This window comes from Balaenoptera musculus, chromosome 10 (assembly GCF_009873245.2).
Source record: "Balaenoptera musculus isolate JJ_BM4_2016_0621 chromosome 10, mBalMus1.pri.v3, whole genome shotgun sequence".
Lineage (NCBI taxonomy): Eukaryota > Metazoa > Chordata > Mammalia > Artiodactyla > Balaenopteridae > Balaenoptera > Balaenoptera musculus.
This window is the reverse complement of record NC_045794.1, coordinates 5,619,797-5,640,563: the sequence shown is the minus strand read 5'-3', so window position 1 is coordinate 5,640,563 and position 20,767 is coordinate 5,619,797. Positions and strand designations below refer to the sequence as shown.

The following is a 20,767-nucleotide window of genomic DNA, read 5'->3' as shown; positions in this document are numbered from 1 at the left end:
TCAGTAAATATGAGTTTTATATAAGGTGCTGGAATGTTCTTCCTATGGCCATTTCTTAAACTGATTCTGGGTAAAAACTGAGGATGTCATGCTTAACTGTAGTTCAGGAAAGGTTGTACTACCAGGTTATGTAGGTAGATTTCTGCGGCGCTAACTCAATTCAGGGATAAAGCTTAGAGCAGAAATGCCATTCAGGCTTTAATTCTCTCCGTGGAATCCATGTTTTGAAATATTTTTTTAATCTACTAAACTGCATTTATTAAGGAATAATTCATCTTCTCATTTCCGTGAACTGAAAACATATAGAACTGCTGTTAAGCATTTTCTGATGAGTGTGAGAAAATCAGTGTTAACCACATTGGACTAATATAATTCCAGTTAAAAAGCAGAGAAACGTGACATTTTAGTTAGCTCGAGTGGCCCCTTAGGAGGAAAACATTAATTCCATTAAGCTTTGTAAATTATTGGAAGTTGTTCTCAGTTACCTATTACTGGCTTTCTAGACATTCTGATCTGGTAACCATGACTTTTGCAAAAGTTGCACGGGAAGACCGTCCCCCAGATTCTGGTGCCCACCCAGCTTCAGGGGCCACTCAGCCAGGCCAGGACCCGAGCACCTCTGCCGTCTCAGTTATCCAGATGTGAGGCTTGGATTAGTAAGGTTTCTCTAGAGAAACAGAACTAACAGGATATGTGTATGTACATATATTTTAGATATATATATACTTATTATGAGGAATTGGCCCAGGAGAGTATGCATGCTGGGAGGTCCCATGGTCTGCTGCTGGCAAAGGTGGAGCCCCAGGAGAGCTGACGGTGTACGTTCCAGTCCAAATGCCAGTAGGCTCGTGCCCAAGAAGAGCCGATGTTTCAGTTTGAATCTGAAGGCAGGGAAAGGCTGATGTCCAGGTCAGCAGGCAGAAGGAGTCCCCTCTTACTTGCAGGAAGGTCAGGCTTTTTATTCTGTTCAGGTCTTCAGCCGATTGGACGAGGCCCACCCACATTGCAGAGGGCCGTCTTTTTCATTCAGTCTACCCATTCAGATGTTAATCTCATCGGAAAACACCCTCAAAGACACACCCAAAAGAACGTTCAACCCAATGTCTAGGCATCCCTGTGGCCCAGTCAAGCTGACACGTGAAATTAGCCATCTCAAGGCTTGTACTTTTTTATTTTATTTTATTTTATTTTGGCTGTGTTGGGTCTTCATTGCTGCACGCGGGCTTTCTCTAGTTGCAGTGAGCGGGGGCTACTCTTCTTTCCGGTGCATGGGCTTCTCATTGCGGTGGCTTCTCTTGTTGCAGAGCACGGGCTCTAGGCACATGGGCTTCAGTAGTTGTGGCACAAGGGCTCAGTAGTTGTGGCTCGCGGGCTCTGGAGCACAGGCTCAGTCGTTGTGGCGCACGGGCTCAGTTGCTCTGCGGCATGTGGGATCTTGGACCAGGGCTCGAACCCATGTCTCCTGCATTGGCAGGTGGATTCTTAACCACTGTGCCACCAGGGAAGCCCAAAACTTGTACTTTTAAGGCCTGTAATCCTCTTTGTAGTGGGTTGAGTAGTGGTGTCCAAAAAAGACATGTCACAGTCCTAAGCCTGGAATTTGTGCATTTGATCTTATTTGGAAAAAGGGTCTTCGCAGATATAATTAGTTAAGGATCTCGAGAAGAGATCATCCTGGACTTAGTGGGGGGGGACTCGATTCCAGTGACAGGTGTCGTTATAAGAGAAAGAGATTTGAGACACACAGACACGGGGGAGAAGGCCATGTGAAGACAGAGGCAGACTGGGGCGATGTGGCCCTGAGCCGAGGAAGGCCTGGAGCCATCAAAGGCGGGAAGAGGCAAGGAGCCCTTTTCCCTTAGAACCTTTGGAGGGAACATAGCCCTGCCGAAATCTTGATTTCAGACTTGTGGCTTTCACGACTGTGAGAAAGTAAACTTCTGTTGCTTCAAGCCACCCAGTTTGTGGCAGTTTGTTACGGCAGCCGTAGGAAACTATTACGGTGTTCCTCTGGGCAGGAGAACAATAAGTAGACAGTCCTAGACCTGGTTCCCCGATAGGCCTGTTGGCTTGCTCTGCATCCCAAAAATCCACTTTGCATCTTCTAAGATTGCTTGAAATAGGCTTGCTCACTTCTTGATGCTGGGTTTTGGGGGTGTTTAGAGGAGTCTTTGTATAAACGTCCTTCTGCATCTCCTTGGATGTCTCACATTCTGTCCGGCTTTGATGAGATTGGAGAGTCTAGGCGAGGCTCAATTTAGCACAGATTGTGGAAGGACACTCACTGTGGCTAAGAAGAGCTGCTTATTCAGTTCAACAACTGTTTTTCCGTTTATAGTTCTGTTTCTAAGGATGACTGTTGGTTTAAGTGAAAACTTCTGCCTTGGTAAGAGGTATCTGTAAATAAGGATGTTAGCATGTTTTAAAGCTTGAAACATTTCATAATTTTTACCTTTGACTTTGAGGAGAAAGGTTCATAAAACCACTCTCGATCAGTCAGTGATCAATCAGAACAAAATATCTGAAAATGAAAAATCTTGTAACCATAGATATAAGTTGATAAATAGATAATTAAATGAATTGAGTTTTAAATATAGCTAATGCTTCCTATGTGCTGTGTGCTTTGGTAAGAACCTTACGTGCATTATTTGTTTTTATCCTCACAACAACAGTGTGAAGTAGGTACTAGCTTTAGCCCCATTTTATAGATGAGGAAACTGAGGCTCAGAGGGTTTAGTAAACTTATCTGAGGTCACACAGCTTCAAGGAGGGTAGATCGAGGACTCAAACTCATTTTGTCTGACTCCAAAGCCGTGCTCCTACCCTCTCACTTTAGTGAGGAATCTCTACCTGGGCTGGAGGTGGCATGGTCTCAAAGTGTACTACTGTAGAACGATAGCTTTTTGTTTAAAAAAATTTCCATGGTCTGACAAACTGTAGAAACACTAAATATTAAAATTTATTTGACCAATTAAAAGTTCTAAAAACCCTGCAGTAAAGGAAATGGTTCAACTTCGTTTAGCTCTTTTCCTGCTGAATGCCTGTTAATGTCTGGGGAACCAGTGGTCTGTAGAATGTACTCTGCCATAATCCTAGGCTGGAGTGAACCAGAGCTGTAGCTGTTCACACTGCTCAGTTGTGGGTGGGGCCTCCCCTTGCTGTCACTACCTGTCCCCAAGCATTTGTTCTTAATGGCGATGCAGCCGAGAGGGTCGGGTTTATACTTGATATCTTTATGGGCTTTTTGGTGTCTGCTCTTTGATTGCCATTTAAATAGGCTGGAAAGAGCGCAGAACACTTTGACTTACAGTTTTTTGTTTTCTGTGATGCTTCTCACCTTCAAAATTCAGAAAAAAATTAATCGGTGCCACCCCCATGCCGTTGTTTCCCTGCGGAACCTGAGATGGCTCCTGGCCAACTTCCGGACACGCACCCAGGCCTGGCAAGACCGCAGGCCACGGGCTGTTAGCTGACAGGCCTGTCTCAGGGCTCACAGACAGGGATGCCCAAAACAGGAAAACGTGTAATGGGAAATGAACTTGAATTTTTAAAATTAACTTGTTTTTAGGCTCCTGATTGAAAAAAATTGAAAGAGAAGTGGTGCTTTTCTTTTTGAAAGCCTCAAGTCATGTCCAGCTGAACTGGGGCAGCTCCTGCCAGACGGGCTGGCTGGGGCCTGGACCCTGGACCCTGTGCAGGTGGCGCTGAGAGCGGAGGGCAGTGGATAGAATTTGTCATCCAGTGTCGGGCCCTTCTGAGGGTGAGAGAGCTGCTAATAATCACGCCAGGACGACAGCAGTAAGCCAGGACTGCTGGGTAACTGGGCTCCTCAGTAGGAGACGTGGGAGTGGGCGGCCTCGCTGGGTCGTGGCTGCCTCCGCGGTGGATGGGGGGCGCCTGCGGGAGGGGAGAGGGAGAGAAGGAGGAGGAGGCGGGCAGCTTCTGGGGCCTGGAGCTCACAGTTTTCAGAAACCTGGCAAGCTGGTCTTTGCGCCATTGATGATTGAAATTGGCCACGCTGGGCATATTTACACCACAGAAATCAGTGAAGGTTGCAAATCAGCCGCTCGACCCTCCACACCCAGGTGGTTGGTGAGCGTTTACCAGCTTGCAGTGGATCAGAGCCCCAGGAATGGGGACGGGTGCGCAGCCAGAGTGCCACCATGGACCGGAACTGTCCCGTGTGGGGACAGGCCGGAACCCGAGCGTGTCCTGTGATCCCGGCCGTGGATGTTAAAGGGCTACTGGTTGGACAGGGGCCGGGAATGACAGTGTCTCCTCAGGGCCTCTAAATGGATGCCGTGTCTGTCACCTCTGACACAGAAAGGAACTTCCCACCACTGCCCACTTTCACACTCCACCCCAGGCACACCGATCCTCCAAAATACCAAGCCTGTTTCCCTCTCAGGGCCTTTTGCTTGCCCTTCCCTCTGTCTGGGGACCTCAGATACCGCAGGACGCGCTCTCCCACCTCAACAGGGTCTCTGCCCGGACAGACATCCCCGACCGCCCTATGTGAAGCGGACCTCTGTCTCTCTGCATCCTCCTTCTCTTGTTTTTTTCTTTCTAACACTCAGCGCTGCTGGATACTGAGTAGCATATTTGTATCTTTGTTTTATTATCCCCATCTGCACTACACTGGAAGCTCCAGGAGGGCAGGGGGGTTTCACCCTGTCGGCAGCACCTAGAACAGGGCCTGGTACAGAGCAAGCACTAAATCAGTGTTTGTTAATGAATGAACAAATGGGTCACACGTACCAGGCCTGATCCATTGGTGGCGGCTTACTGGAGAGAGATGCTGAGACGGGTTCTGGGGCTCCATCCAAGGGCATTGGAGGGAGTGCTGTGATCCCTCAGGGCTGTCTGTAAGGTCGGGGGAGATGGCACCATGGTACATGTACCATAGCGGCCGTCCCTGATCTGGGTCCTCAATAGCCCCTTCAGTTACCAAAAGCATTTAGGAAGAGTCTAATTGTACTCAGAATGGCTGCGTATAAGGGGTCCTAGCCCTTTGAAAGGTCACATTTTTCATCCACCCACCCATCCGTCCATCCATCCACCCAGTGAATAGTTACTGAGTATCACTGTGTCTGAGATACTCTGCTGATGGCAGGTGATGCAGTGGTGACTACAACTGGTCCTGGCCCCACGTGGCTTCGGCGTGGGGAGGATTCAGAAGTCAAGTAGCTGTTGATGAGCTTGGAGGCACCAACAGAAGAGAAAGAGCAGGACAGACAAAGAGCCAACCAGAGGAGACCAATTTTGATGGGGGCCAGGGTGCAAGAAGGGACCATCTGAACTGAGACCGGAGGGCTGGGTAGGAGTTTACCAGCTGGGTGGGGTGGGCAGGTGAGAACCTTCCTGGGCGAGGGAAGGGCATGTCCTCCAGCCCCAAGGTAAGAAAACCCCGGCCTGTGCGGGGAAGTGGGAGGAGGCGAGGCCAGTGTGCGTGCCGCGTGGAGACTGCGGGCGAGGGGGTGGGGTGGGGTGGGGGCTGGGCCTGTGGAAGGAGGCAGGAGGCATGGCTCAGAAGGCGCTTGTCAGCCATGTAAGTAGTTTGGAGTTTCTCCCACATTTTAAAAGTCAGCAAACATTCATTCCATGTGTAGAGGACATACTGAAACAGAATTAAAAACCATAAGTGAATCCAGAGTTAGACCTCAGAGGATGTGCATTTTGTGAATATGTCACTGGCTGCGTTCGGCGTGGCCGCGGATGGGAAATTGACCCGTAGGCGCTGGTGGGGTTGGAGGGACTGAGGAGCTCCTGTTCTTGGTGCGCCCACAGAGGCTCCTTTGGGCTCCAGTTTGCAGCTGAGCTTAGTGGCTCCTGGTGCTGCTTGCATTTGGATTGGTGGGTGGTTGAACGCTCGCTCGCGTGGGTAACTGGGCTTGTGCACGGAACTCCTCAGATCCGGGCTCGGTGCGTGCATGTCTGCGTGCATCCCTCCCTCTGCCTGTCCCGTCAGGCGCCAGCGGGGCATGAGAACAGCGGACCTATTCTGCTGCATCTTTAGCTTCTCTTCCTCATAACTTCTTTAGTCCGGAGGCGTCCACTCCGGTCCGGCTTGCAGAGGCACCTTCCACACTGTTTGGCTTCCCTGTGTGTCTGAGCCTTTTGAAATGAAAGGTGAGCAGGTGATCATCTTCAGCTCAGTCAACCCTCAGTTGCCCAGTGACCAGAGGTGCAGAGGAAAGCACAGAAGCGTTGAAAGGGGAAGACAGTCTGGATTAGTGTCTGTTGGGCCGTTGGGTGTAAGCAGACACACATGCTCACAGCTGGGCTTGCTCTCCACCTTTACGCCCGGTTGCTGCTTTTCCTGCTGACTTTTCCTACGAGTTGCAGAAAGAGGCCCTCTTAGATCACTGCAGATGAGGGACTCACGGATAATCAAGATTATTTTATTTAGATCTCATATGGTTATTCCCTTCCCTTGATCTTTGGGGGGGTCATTGGATCTCCTAGTGTTTGCGTGACATCGGGTATGCTAGTAAAACTTTCTGTGCCTGTTTCTTTACCTGTAAAATGGGGACAGCAGCCTGGATCTGTCCATGATAGACAATCACTGCAGCCTCAGTGCCTTGCATCCTGGGAAGGAACGTGATTCCAGTGCGGGAAGGAAACAAATTAGCCCTGAGACCGCACTGCCATGCCCCTCTGGAGGAGAGAGGCTGAGGGAGACGGAGGAAGAAAGAAGAAAAGAAGGCCTTTCAGTAAACCTCTTAGCTTGTGACAATGAGGCCAAAGCGGACTTTTATGAGAACCACATTTGAGCCCTGGAATAAAAAATAAGAACAACATACTTTAAAAGTTATTTATGATTTTAAGCACATGAAAGGCGTATCGTGTACCCGGGGAGGGCGTAATGGGGAACAGCTGGTGAACATGTGTCTCGCCGTTTCTGAGGATGTTCCTCATTCTCCACTGTCCAAGAATAACAGTAATAACGCTGCTGCTGCTGATTGTATTAACAGTACTAAAGAGCATCGGGGCGCCTTTCGTGGACCCTGTGGAACACGGGGGAAGAGCCGGGCTGTTGGGCTTGGTTGGGGGCGGAGAGGGAGCTCCGGCCTTCTGCCTTCTCGGGGACCACGCAGCCCTTCCAAGGATCCGAGGTTTAAGAAGAGAGCCTGGATGAGGGGAGTCAGGAAACCTGGGTTCCGAGGCCTGGTCTCACCCCTGACGCTGGCAATCCCCTGCCCCTCTGAGTCTCAGCTTCCCTGTCTGTGACGCAGCGAGGCTAACGCTGCTGGGTGGGCCGGGCTTGTCGAGTCTTCTGGACCCTGGTGACGTGGAGCCTGTGGGATCCCAGGGTGAGCATCCTGTGCGTGGAGGGGTCCTCCCCATCGCCATGCTGCTTCAGCTTCTGGCACAACCAACCAGTCAACCCCCAGGCTCAGCGCCTGGCACCCAGGAGGCGCCCAGACGTGTCTGTGCCGAGAACGAATGTGTCTTTTTCATTAAATGTCTAAAGCCAAGGAAGGTTACACTTGGATGGTACTTGCAAAGCCATTTAGTCAAGTTCTGTCTTTTATGATTTGTGAAGTGGGTCTGGAGCGGGGCTCAGCCTCGGGCTAATTATCCCCACTGGTGAGCGGACCCCGGGACCCTACCGAACGCCCCTCGAATGGTGAGCTCTCCATCCTGGCTGGTGGGGAGAGGGGCTGTTCCCAACCCTTGCAGACGGGTTTTCTCCAGCGTCCGGTAGCTTCCTCCCACCCCGCTGCCCAGTGCTCCAGGAGGACTGTCTGCAGGCTTCTTCACGAAGCCCTCTCCCCTTGGCTGCGCTGTCCTGGGAGCTCTGGTTGCCCTGGTCTCCCCAGACCTACAGCTAAGGCTCCTCAGCCCAGGGAGCGTGTGGGCCTCCACCTGTTTCCCCTTCCTGCCCCGCAGCCCTGGACCTCTCTCTAGGCGGTGAGCTGGAGCGATCCCAGGAGTCACCATTTTCATTTCCTGTCTCTCAGGAACTCGTTACTTCTCAACGTCCAGTATCTTGAAAACTGCTTTCTTAGTCTGTTTGGGCTGCTCTAACAAAATACCACAGACTAGGGAGGCTTGTACACAACAGAACTTTACTTCTCACAGTTCTTCTGGGGGCTGGAAGTCTGAGACCAGGATACCAGCATGGTTGGGCGAGAGCCCCCTTCCTGGTTCGTAGCTGGCACTTTCTCGCTGTGTCCTCACATGGCGAAAGGGGCTGGGAGCTCTCTGGAGTCTCTTTTATAAGGGCACCAATTGCATTCACAAGGGCACCACCCTCATGACCTAATCACCTCCCAAAGTCCCCACCATCCAATAGCCATCACGCTGGGCATCAGGATTCAGGATATGAATTTTGCAGGGACACAAACATTCCGACCAGAGCAACCGTTATTTCATGTTTTTTTTTCCTCTGGGTGTTTTGGTTGGTTCAGGTTGGGTAAATCTGGTCCCTGTTACTCCATCCTAGTGGGAAGTGGAAGTTCCCCAATTCTCTCTTTAGAGATGAAGAATCTGAGAGGGAGAGCCACCTGCCCAGAGTCACACAGCTCGTTAGCGTCAGCAAGGACCAGGACCCAGGTCATTCACTCCGTAGACATTAACGTGCTCCTCCTGTGTGCCAGGCACACAGGGCGTGCTCCCTGATCCCCGGATGCCTGCAGTCTGTTGGGGAGACAGACGCATGAACCACAAGTTAGAGAAGAGTGTGGCAAACGTTAGGACACAGGTATTCGTTCACAGGATGCTAACGAAGCATGACAGCAGGCGAGTGGCTAAGGAGGGTTTCCTGGGAAAGCTGGTACTTGAGCCCAGTGGAGGAGGAGAAGGAGGGTAATTCAGGTGGAGAGGGAGGGGAGAAGTTCCAGGAATAGGTACGACACGTGCAAAGGCACAGAGGCAGGAAGCAGGTCCTTTGTCCTCCAAGCTTAGCATCCATGGTAGCGTGCACGGGGCCGCCGGCCATGTTTGACTGTGGGCATGGGCCGTGTGTCTGCCCGGGTGTGTGTGTAGGGCCTCCATCAGGGCTGTGGGGTGGAGGTCGCCTTGACGGTTCTGGTGGGACTCTGGCCTTTTGCACCGTTTACGTTTTTCCTGGAGGTAAATGATGCTACTTGTAGGGCTTTTGAGCACCCCTCCCCCCATCAAGGAACAGTCAATTTATCCTGGTGCCATTCCTGGTCCCTCCAAAGACATGCCACAGGCCCCATTCCCCTTAGACCGATTCTGTAGGGAGCTCTGCCAGACCCACTGCTAAGAAAAGGTTCAAGACCAGCTTGGAGGTGCTCAGCTAACCTTCTTCCAGGACAAGGCCCTGGGGCAGGTGCTGGTTGTTAATCCGCATGGATTGAATACAGGCCCTCCTGGCCTCTGCCAGGACTGGGCAACCCCGCATGCCCTTGCAGCTGGTGGGGACAGGCTGGGAGACCTTTCGGCCGGCCAGTGGCTTCGGGCTGTGGCTTTATTCTGCATCATGGTTTCTTTCTACCAGGGCCTGTTACCTGACGACTGTTCTGTCCCCAGCCTGGGCTCCTGCAGTGGCAGCCACTGCTGTCATCAATGCTGGGTCCCCAGAGATTTATCATTCGTTTGTTTAACCATACGGGATGGTTTGGACAGTGTCCTGCCTTCGTGGAGATTGTTTGGTGGGGCGGCTGGACATGAATCAAATAATCATTCAAATAAATGTAAAATCACAACTGTGATAAGTGCTGCGAAGGAGAGGCATTTGGGCCCTCGGAATGTTGTGAAGATGGGACTTGCCCTTGTCTGGAAGCCAGGCAAGACTTCCCCCAGGAAGTGACAATTGAGTGAGAACTCCAGTGTGAACAGAGGTTGGTGAGGGGGAGGGAGAAGGCGAAGGGTGTAGAGTACTAAAAATACTGCCCGAGGCTGGTGTCTGGGTGTCCTGAGCAGGGGACTGTGGGGCAAGGAAAAGGTGGAGACTTCTACAGGGCCCCCAGGCTGTGTGGAGAATTTTGATTTTCATCATAAGAGCAATGGGTAATGGTTGAAGACTTCTCCGCAGGGAGGTGACATGATCAGATTTTTGCTTCAGAAACATCACTCTGGCTCCAGCTTGGAGACCAAATTAGAGGTGGACAAAAGTAGGGTTGCCAGATAAAATACAGGATGCCTAGTTAAATCCAAAGTTCAAATAAACAATGAATACTTTGTTTAGTATCAACCTAAGTATGTCCTAAATACTGCAGCGGACATACTTATACAAAAAAGTTATTGTGGCTCTCGTATAATTTTTTTATGTGACTATGCCCTCCAGTTGTCTTTTTTAATGAAAAAATTGTTTCATTAGAAGTTAAAGTTTATTGTTTACCTCAAATTCACATTTAACTGGACTTCTTGCATTTTTTTTTGTTAAATCTGGCAGCCCTAAGCAAGAGAGGTGGGAAGCCAGTTATTGCTGTAGTTGAAGCCTCCTTAGACTAGGAAACCAGAGGTGGACATGGGGAGAAGTGGACAAAGGAGAAACACCCTTGGTCGGTCCAAGTCTGTCGTTCCAAGGCATCTAGGATGCAGAGCCAGTCAACTTCCCTCCTGCTCTGAAACTTGAATTGCCACGCACATGCCCTTTAAAGACGCATGGTTACGGGTATGGTGAATACGCTGCAGGACACGTGCCTGGTTGGAACCTGCCCTAAATGACCTATGAGATGTGTTGGGACAGGGTGAAGGGGTCATCTTTCTGCCCGTGTCCCTCCAGGCCCAAGGATGCCCCAGAGGTGAGCTCTCTGCATCTAAGTGACCGATGGCAGGAGGGTCAAGAGCTTTAAGACAGTAGGGGCAGTAGAGCAAGTTGCACACTGTTTTTCCCCGATGATCACTCACGTCGTGGCAGAGGAAGAGTAAAGTGAAGCAGCCAAGGTCGCAGGCTCTGCCACAAGGTTCCGAGGCTCCAGCACTTATTATCTGGTTGACGCTCTCTGTGTGATCTTGACTGAGATTCTTAACCCCTCTCGGTTTTTAGAGGCACGTCTTTAAGATTAGTGCTGATGTACGTCAAGCCAGGTGCATAGGAGATGCTTAGAAATGGTCTGTGCTCCCAGAATTAAACGGTCCCCTCGTTTCAGAAGGCTGGCTCTTTCTTTGTGCAGAACCCTGCCTGATGAATTTCTTGATTCACAGCTCTGATGTTGTCCTTGTTCACACCCTTCGCTGACTTCCTGTTGCCTCATGCAGCGGGATCTCCATGCACTGGTCTCCGCGTGCCTTTCTGCCGTGAACCGTCACGATTCCCCCATCAGAACCTGAGCACCAAAGAACCAGGCTGTGAACCCTTCTTAAATCCAGCTTGAACTTTTTTACTTTTTTTGTTAGCTTGGAACGTCTTTGCTGATACCTGTTCGAGCCTTAATCATTAAAAGTATGTATAAGGTGAGGTTAATAGAAGTATGATCAAAGAAGATAAAACACGTGTAGAGGCTAAAATAAATGCCCATCACTAGGGAAGTGACTAACAAATTAGAACTCGTGCCCACTGTGTTATATGGTGCCTTCACGAAGGTAGTTCTACATGGACTGACCTGGAAAGACATGTACCCGGGATATATTGCTAAACGAGAAAAGCAAATTGTAGAATTATACGATCGTACCTGTGAAGCATGATCACAGGTGTGTTTGGAAAGGGATTCAGTTACATATAATACGTGTGGGGAGAGTCAGTATAAAACATACTCCAAATTGTGAATGGAGATTTCCTCTGGAGTGGAGGATGGGATGGGATTGGAAGTGAAAGGAAGCTGTTAACGTTAGTTAATATACTTTTTGGTTTTGGTCTTTTTTTTTTTTTTTTTTTGGCCACACCGCACGGCATGTGGGATCTTAGTTCCCTGGCCAGGGATTGAACCTGTGCCCCCTGCAGTGGAAGCGTGGAGACTTAACCACTGGACCGCCAGGGAAGTCCCTGGTTTTGGTTTCTTTGTTTACTAGAACTGTGTTAATTTTGTGATTGAAATTAAGTCAAAATGCATAGAAAAATGTATCAGAAGAAATAAATAAACTGGGCTTATGTTTCAGTTGTTAGATTGGGGAGGTTCTCCCCCTTCCCACTGATTATCATGACTTTATTAAAGGACAAAAAAACAAAAGAAGGTTACCTTTCTGTTCAAGTCCCAACAGAAATGCTGCTCTCCTTAGGAAGCACTTTTCCGATTCTTCAGCTGGATGTGCTGTCTCCTTTCTTTGAGCCCTCAAAGCTTTTTGAGTGTCTTGTGGCATTTATCTCCATCGATATTACAAGTGTTTTGTACATGTTTTACAGGCTCTCTAGATTTAAGCATCTTAAGGATATCTTGATAGAGAACACAACCGGCTTTCAGGTCGGAGGATCTGGATGTGGCCCTTATTCTGGTCATCTACCGCAGCAGGACAAATTAGCCCCAACTTAGTCAGTAAGACACAGCCATTTTATTCTGTCTTATGAATTTTTGCTCAGTATCTTGAGCAGAGCTAGACGGGGTGATTCTTCTCCACGTGGTGTTGACTGGGGTCACTTGGTGGTATTTGGCTTGGGGTTGAGCTGGACAGGAAGGTCCAAGAAAGCCTCCCTCACACGCCTGATGCTTGGCAGGGTAGGCGGAAGGTGGGGCTCAACCTCGTCCTTTCCCTGTCTGAGTCCTCTCCGCATGTCTCCTCAGACTTGCTGCAGGCGGCTCAGAGCTTCAAGAGACCAAGGAAGACCAAGGCAGAAGCTGCCCATCTTCTTAAAGGGTGGAACTGGCATAGTGTCCCTTCTGCTGCACTGGTCAGGCAGCCCCAGAGCCCACCCAGACTTAAGGGGGTGGAAACAGAGATGCCACCTCTTGAATGGAGAAGTCGTGTAAAAAATTTGTGGCCATTAATCCACCAGAGCATTGCTATGACAAGTACAACCTCTGTGTCTCAACGACAACATCCGTAAATTAGAAAGACCAGAAGCTATAACCTATGCAGACGCACTCTGTACGTTAGGAAAAACCATAGGTATTATAAATACCAGTGATTATCTTGGTAATAACGCAGTGCTTTACTCAAGGCAGGTGCTCACTAGGTGCTTAGTACTTTGAAAGCAGACTCATTTATCAGATATCTCCTAAGAAGAGCACAAGAGAAGTGATGCTGGATCGTCACGTAGGGGCGTGGTCTGGTTGTAGAGTACAGACTTGGGATCGGGTTGACACGAGTTAGAGCCAAGCAGTCGCCCGGTTACTATCTGTGTGACCTTTGTTGACTCATCTCACCTTTTTGAGCCTTAATTTCCTCCTCATAACAGGAGAGTAATATTATCTAGCTGGCTGGGTGCAGTGTGCATTGGAGCTCATTTGAGTAAAGCCCTTAGTATGGTGACGGTCACACAGTAGGTCTTCTGTGATGATATAACAAAGATGTATAGGAAGTTTGGACTCCTTTCAAACTGCGCTCCTCCTTCCCTGCACTGGTCACCTCCATTCGCACAAACAGTTGAGGGGGTTCACCGCCTTGTGAAAGCAGGGGAGGAAGGGGAGGAAGGGCAGCACCCTCCTGCTGGCTTCCCCAGTCTCATCCTCTCCCCAGAGTGTCCCCTACGGGGGGAATCTGAGCCCCCTGCAGCTCTGGCTGTGAGTCCTTCTCCTCTGAGTGTTGGACGCGGCCTCCTTCTCACACCTGTGGCTTTGCCTTCGTAGACGTACGTGATCAAGTCAGAAGGCAGCATCGCGAAGACGTTCAACAAGATCCTGCAGAAGCTGAGCGCACCCCTGAAGCCCCGAGTACCCGAGCACAGTAACAACAGGATGAAAAACCTGTCCTATCCGTTTTCCAGGGAGAAAATGTACCTGTGAGTACTGGGACTCTGGAGGAGGGGCTGTGTGGGGGATGGGAAGGGACCTCAAGCACCACTTGGTGCCTCGGCTCAGGAGCTGAGTGCCCGGGTGCCTGGGGGATGGGGGAGGAAGCCTGCTCTCAGGGTGGAATACTCCCTGTGTCTGCCTTCCCACTCCCTGTCCCTGAGCAAGATGATCGCAGATAGCTCCTGAATATTCATCCCGTGGCTTCTGGGAAAACCTGCCATTTCAGTCACTTCGCATGATGGATGGAGAATCAGGGAGCAGACAACCAGAAACTTCGGGACTCTGTGAGCAAGGTGGTCCAATACCTGGTTACCTTCCGCGGGGAGACCACTCTGCTCTGTTCCCAGTCTAACAGGGTTTCAAGATATTGTGATAATCCAGAGAGACGGTGGATGAAGCTTCTGGACGTCTGTCTTCTCAGCTGCCAGCTCGTGCCCTCACTGACCCGGAGGAGGGGAGGGAATAAGTTTTCTTCTCAGGGATGCCCTTTTGGGAAGAAGCCTTTGGAAGGGGGGGTCGTAGTTGGGAAGTGGGAGATGCAGAAGCCAAGCGCTAATTCTGTTCTAGGAGCTAATGATAAAATAAGAAACTATCAAGAGTGATAAGAGACTCGAGTGAGAGAGGGAAAGGAATGGGCTTGGAAAGGAAGAAAAGGTACAGGATCTTTGCTTTTGGAGGAGATGGCATTGATGGGCTGTGTTTCTGCCATTCACTGGGTACCATCTCTACCCATCTTTGCCGTGTTAGATAACAATTCTGTACACATGCATATGCTCCCTCATTGAATTCTTACCCCTCAACGATTCTGGTACCAATTCTGGTCACCAGTTCCAACGTGTGTGTGGGTTTTCCCGCACCACCAAGAAATTCTCCGACACCAGCTGGGTGCCCTACAATTCAACTCAATTCTGACACTGTTTACCTGCAAATAGCATCAGATCCCTCAGGCTGAGGGCTCAGTGTCACAAGACTGCCCCGCACTTCAGATGCCTAAGCAAGTCCAGGTTGTGACCTGTGCTTCTGACCGACTGGCTACAAGTCAGAGGTTCTCACGACCCCCTCCTTGCGTTCGACTAATTTGCTAGAGTGGCTCACAGAACTCAGGAAACCAGTTTACTCGCTAGATTACCGGTTTATTATAAAGGATGTTAAAGGATACAAATCAACAGCCAGGTGAAGAGATACATAAGGCGAGGTCCCAAACAAAGGAGCTTCTGTCCTCGTGAGTTTTGGGCTCAGCGTGAAAGCGTTTTGATTCACCAACCCAGAAGCTCTTCAAAGTACATCCTTTTGGATTTTTATGGAGGTTTCATTCCATAGGCGTGATTGATCAAATCATTGGCCGTTGGTGATTGATTCAACCTCCAGTCCCGCTGTGCTTCCCGGAAGTCAGCGGGTAGGACTGAAAGTCCAACCCTCTACTCCTGGTGGTTTCCCTGGCAACCAGCCCTATCTTTAGCGGCTTTCCAAAAGTCACCTCATTAACATAAACTCACTGGTGGTTGAAAGGGGCTTGTTATGAGTATCACGACACTCCTGTCACCTTTATGGCTCTGAAGCAATTTCAGGAATTGAGGACAGGAGACCAAATACTATAACAAAAGATGCTCTTATGGCTCAGAAAATTCCAAGGGCTTGGGAAGCTGTGAGCACAGTGGATGAAGACCAAAATATATATTTATTATAAATCACAGTGTCGCACTCCCATTGTGAAGCGGCCGTCCAGATATAACTATCCCTCTGTTATGGAGAGGAAACCAAGGTCCAGGATCTGTCCAAGGTCATGAAAGCTTAAGTGGCTGCACTGGGATTGACGTGTTGACCTCCTGGCCGGCTGTTGTTTTTGCAGTCTGTGCGTCCTCCGCATCTCCCCTTCCTCGGGCCCTTTCTCCACACCGGCGCTGGCATCTGACCTGCCACCTCCCACACAGCTCCATTCACTCAGCTTCTGTGCTCCTTCCAGGCCACTTCTTCACCCCCAGCCAGAATATGCTCTCCATCCTCTGAGTTTTCATAGCAATGGTCTGCATGTGGTCACGTTCTCCTCTGCATCAATTGCTTGGAAACACCCCCTACCCCAATCCCCAGTGGCTGGGCTCCCAGGGGGCCGGGGGCATGGTTCAGGTGTCTGTGTGCCCTCCAGCACAATGCCCTAAGGACAGTCACACAGGTGTTATTTTTTTTTTAACATCTTTATTGGAGTATAATTGCTTTACAATGGTGTGTTAGTTTCTGCTGTATAACAAAATGAATCAGCTCTACATATACATATATCCCCATATCTCCTCCCTCTTGCATCTCCCTCCCACCCTCCCTATCCTACCCCTCTAGGTGGTCACAAAGCACCGAGCTGATCTCCCTGTGCCATGTAGCTGCTTCCCACTAGCTATCTATTTTACATTTGGTAGTGTATATATGTTCATGCCACTCTCTCACTTCGTCCCAGCTTCCCCTACCCCTCCCCATGTCCTCAAGTCCATTCTCTGCGTCTGTGTCTTTATTCCACACAGGTGTTTTTTTGAGTGAAAGGTCAACATTTGAAGTTTACAACAGACACAGGTCTTGCATAATTGGGAGTTTGGTATCTAATTGATGTGACAACAGTGACAACATTAAATGAAAATTTGAAAAACAGTTATAACCCCAACATCCTGAAACTGCACTCTTTTCTGTTATTGTGTTTTGTTTTGTTTTTTTCCCCAGCCGCGCCATGCGGCTTGCAGGATCTTAGTTCCCTGACCAGGGATTGAACCTGGGCCCTCGGCAGTGGCAGTGCTGAGTCCTAACCACTGGACCGCCAGGGAGTTCCCCGTTGCTGTGTTTGTACTGTCTTTGTCCGCGCACAGGAACCCTTTTTATATACTTCCATTTTTAAAACTTATCATAGTATAATGTTTTTCTATCATAGTCTAACTTTTTCTACAGTATTTCTAAAGTTTTCATAATTATAATTTTCAACGGCTGTATGATAATCCATCCTTTAGGTTTTGGAATTGCGTCTTAGCTCCATAGTCTTTGTTATAAGTAAGTTTGTAATGAACATTTTAATTTATGGACCTTTTTTTTCCACTGAATTTATTTTCCCAGTGATACATTTCTATGATAAGTTTTCAGAATTACTGGGTCAGAAAGAGTGTAAATGTTGTGAGAGTGTGTGTCTCTTACACATCTTGCTATGTTGCTTTCTAGAGGTTTGCTCTGGGCCTGGGGTGACAGTAGTCCCAGAACAAGGATAATGAAATGAATTGACCTGCTTTCTTGGTGTCGCCAGGTACAACATCCAGGACAAGGACACCTTCTTTGATAATGCTACCCGTAGCCGCATTGTAAGTAAAACCGGTTAACCAGGTGCTTAACCAGGTGTGGTGGGCTCGGGAGGGGGAGAGGAAGCCTGAATCCCCTTTGGCAGGGCATCTCTCGCCCTCCCTGCTGCCTCCCATCATCCTTTGCTTGGAGTTGCCTAGCAACTGGAAGGAGCGTCCAGGAGCTTCCCAATCCCAGTATCGAAATAGCCAACAACTCTTCTCACTCTTGGCTTGAGAGGCGGGTCTCCTCTTTATGGTCCTCCACCCAGGCCCTTCTTGGAATCACAGAAGCAGGGAATGTCAGAGCTGGGGGGGGGACTTTCAGCTAGTCAGGTGACCCCCTTGCTTGATGGTTGAGGAAACTGAGGCTCTGAGATGCAATGAATTGAAAAAAAATTCAGGCAGATCGTTTGTGTCCAAATGAGGGCTCATTGCTGGGCTGCTGAGTTTCTTTCTTCATCCCCAAAGAAGTCCTGCTCATTGCTGTCACAGGGAATGCTAGAGCTGGGCAGTTTGTCCAAGGACAGAATTACCAGCCCATTCAATAGGAAGCCAACATTTGTGACTGTAGCCATTCTTCTACTGTCTTTTTGCCTTTTGAAGTCAAGGTTTTGGATTTTGCAGGGTGGTTGATTCCCCTGGGCCCTGCGGCCCCAGTCTGAGCTGTAGGGCATCTCTGTTCACTGATCCATTTATCCCCTCCCCACCTGGAGAGCATCCAGCTTATGGACAGAAGAAGGGAGAGAAAAAGGGGCTCAAGGAACGCTGGTCACTTAGGCCACAGTGGAAACATGGCAGCATGTTCCCATTGATCCCTAGGAAAGAACTTAAGTTTCAACAGAATGAGGAATAAAAGTTAGGTACCTAGAGGACTTCCAAGCCAGCAGGGTGATGAGAAGGGTAAGAAGGGGCAGGTGATTGGAAGAAGATGCAGAACATTTCCAAGTCATGCTGAAAACACGGCCCTGACTCTTTGCTTGCAGGATGGGCAAGAAAACACCTCAGGTCCCTTCGCCTAGTGTTCTAGCAAGATTTAACACGGGCATATGATTTCTTTTATCTTCCTACAGAAAAAAGTGTAAACTTCCCATTGTTTTAGTTGATGATGTTACAAGCTGTAAGCCTCCCCACAGCTTGGGTCCCACGACTGGGGGGGACATTATAGGGCATTGTGGAAATTACCCGATAATTGCGAAGTGCTTGTAAAATAATAGACTGCCATATAAATGCTGTTCCTAATTATCACTGCAGTTGAATACTGCACTATATTATAAGTGAATTAAACATTCTTGGGCCCCATTCTGCTGGAAGTTATTTATTTACCACTCCCTCTAGGTCTGTGGCTGGAATGTGGGAGTGTAAATGATGATGGAGTAACACATCTTTTCTCGTTCTGGAAGCTTCTTCCTTCCCCTCCTGCCCTTTTCCCAGTCTACCGCACACTGTGACGGGGGGAGAAAAGGGCCTTGAGTTTTGTCCTGGGGTCTGCTCTGCCCTGGGCTTTGGTCTGAGGACCTCGCCTGCATCTCCCTGTGCCCCCTTCCCTCTGGGCATCTGGGCAGCCCAGCTGTCTGTCCCAACGCCGACTTCCTTCCTGGAGCCGGGAGCAGGCTTGAGACCCCTTGGAGGGCACTAGTTGGCCTGCAGGTTTACTCTGCCCTGGGTCCCTGCTTCCTTGGCTGGGACGCTCTCAGCACCCCGCCCTCCTGAGTGAGCGACAGGGTCCCTGCAGGCCCCACAGTCGGGGCTGTTGACCTGTTGATGCGCAGTGGTCACTGAGCAGCAGCCTGCCGTGTGCCCAGGATGCGCTATGACGCGTGGAGTCTTGAGGATGTGTGGGACCTGCTCTGACTGGGGAGGCATGATAAGGACTTGGGGGAAAAGCAGAGAAGTGATAGCACCAAGGACCAAGATGTAGGTGGCCCTTTTCTAGTTGCCAAAGCACTTTCATGGGTCCCCAAAGCAGCTCTGAGAGACAGTTCCATTGCAGGGGGGCCCACGGGCCCTCAGGACCTGCAGGGAGCTCGCTCAGGACCCCTCAGCGGCAGGGCACTGTCGGGGCTGGTGGGGAGGGCACGCCCCCCCCTCGCCTTCCCTCCCGGCTTCCTCCTGGGCCCTCCAGAGGGATGTGAGTCTGGGCTCCCCTTCCCTCCTGTAACTGCAGTCAACTTATAGGCTTTTCTTTATTTTGCAGGGCGGGGTGGCAAACGGGGGGTGTGTGCCTGAGGGGGTTAGATGCTTTGTTGGAATGTCCGTGAGCTGGGCACATGCCTGCCCATCCCCGCCCTCGGGCTGGGGACGCACCATGTGGCCCAGACGTTCACGGCCGATCTGTCATCTGTTTTAGGTACGCGAGATCCTGAAGCGCACCGCCTGGTCTCGAGCCAACAACATGATGGGTAAGGACCCTCCCACCGGGGGCCGTGCTGACAGGGGCTGGGGGGCCAGGGAGACTGAGAACAAGACAAACAGACGCCCGCATGGAGGGGGCGCCCTGCCTGCCCCCATTCCTCATGGGGCTGGGGCTGCCCCCTGACCTTCACCCCAGGTCTCTGTCCTTCCTCTCCTTTCCCTGGATCCTTGCTGACACCTTTCACTTGATCCCGAAAATTCAGCTCCTCTCTCTTCACAGTCTCCAAAAGGTTTTAATAACCACCCAAATCATGACAGCTTTTTATTCGTTTGTTTTTAAGAAGAAAGGCATCTTCGAGGCCTTTTAGTCCAAGCCCCTCACTTGATGTCTAAAGAAACTGACTCCCAGAGAGGGTGAATTAGTCTGCCGGTACCTCTTCTGAGTTCAGCGTCCTTGTCACCACTAAACCTGTCTGGCTAAACCTGTCTGCCTTGTGGTTTGGTTTTTGAACCTGGGGGTGTTTGTGTTTGAAGCAGGACCCTCAGTGTTTGGGAGCTTGCAGTATAAGGCAGGTGGGCCGGATGCTGACGGGTGGTGGAGGGGACACAGGCGGGGGTGACACGCTGAGCTTAGGTCCACGCGTGGTGTCCACACGATCCCCCTGCAGGTGGAACGCTCTTTCCAAAGGGGCTGCTGTCACTCATCACTCAGAACATACCCTGGGGTGACACACCTTTGGCTTTTGAGGCAACTTTTAGTTGAAAAGAGTCATTTAGAGGCAAGTCTAGGGAATAAAGTAGGCCGTCAAGCTGAGGAACAGTAACCACGATGGCAGTAATAATAGCTAACGTTGGAGAGTTTATGTGGGGTCCATATTGCTGCCTCAGGACTGAGGGAAGGGGGTGAAGAGGGAATCAGAGCAGGTGCTGTGTAGTGACAGTATCATTAGAACAGTGCGGGACCTCTCAAGGGGGCGACTGTATATGACTCTGATGTACTCATCTCACGACAAAATTTTAAATACCACTCCAGTGTTAAAAAATCAAATCTTCTACATGGTGTTGTCTGTCTGGAGCACGGTGCTGATGAGACGAGACTCTGAGTGAGTGAGGCGGGGCATTGGCCCCTCAGTCCCATGGGATGGACCGAAGCCCTCATTTTGAGCGCTTGTAACCGAGGACCACCAGAGGCGTCAAGAGGTCTGAGGGTGTAGTTTGTGTTTTCTCATGGCCTCTATCAAAGTTCTGGAATTTACCCTCACTTCTAGTCCAGTTCACTCCTCGGTTCCAGTAATCTGCCTTTTATTC

At 50.0% G+C, this 20,767-nt stretch overlaps 1 protein-coding gene and 1 non-coding gene across 4 annotated transcripts in view; one reads left to right on the top strand and one right to left on the bottom strand.

The window, feature by feature from the left end:
• The window catches only part of ANO2 (anoctamin 2), a 344,349-nt gene that overhangs the window by 79,731 nt on the left and 243,851 nt on the right, over positions 1-20,767 (top strand). For all 3 annotated transcript variants that reach the window (XM_036865660.1, XM_036865658.1, XM_036865659.1), the window contains 3 exons: positions 13,638-13,789; positions 17,074-17,128; positions 19,455-19,506. In XM_036865660.1, the coding sequence (XP_036721555.1) occupies positions 13,638-13,789; positions 17,074-17,128; positions 19,455-19,506 (259 nt within the window). The remainder of the gene's footprint in view (positions 1-13,637; positions 13,790-17,073; positions 17,129-19,454; positions 19,507-20,767) is intronic.
• Positions 16,534-16,606, bottom strand: TRNAG-GCC. The gene has a single exon. It is a non-coding gene; the product is annotated as a tRNA-Gly (tRNA).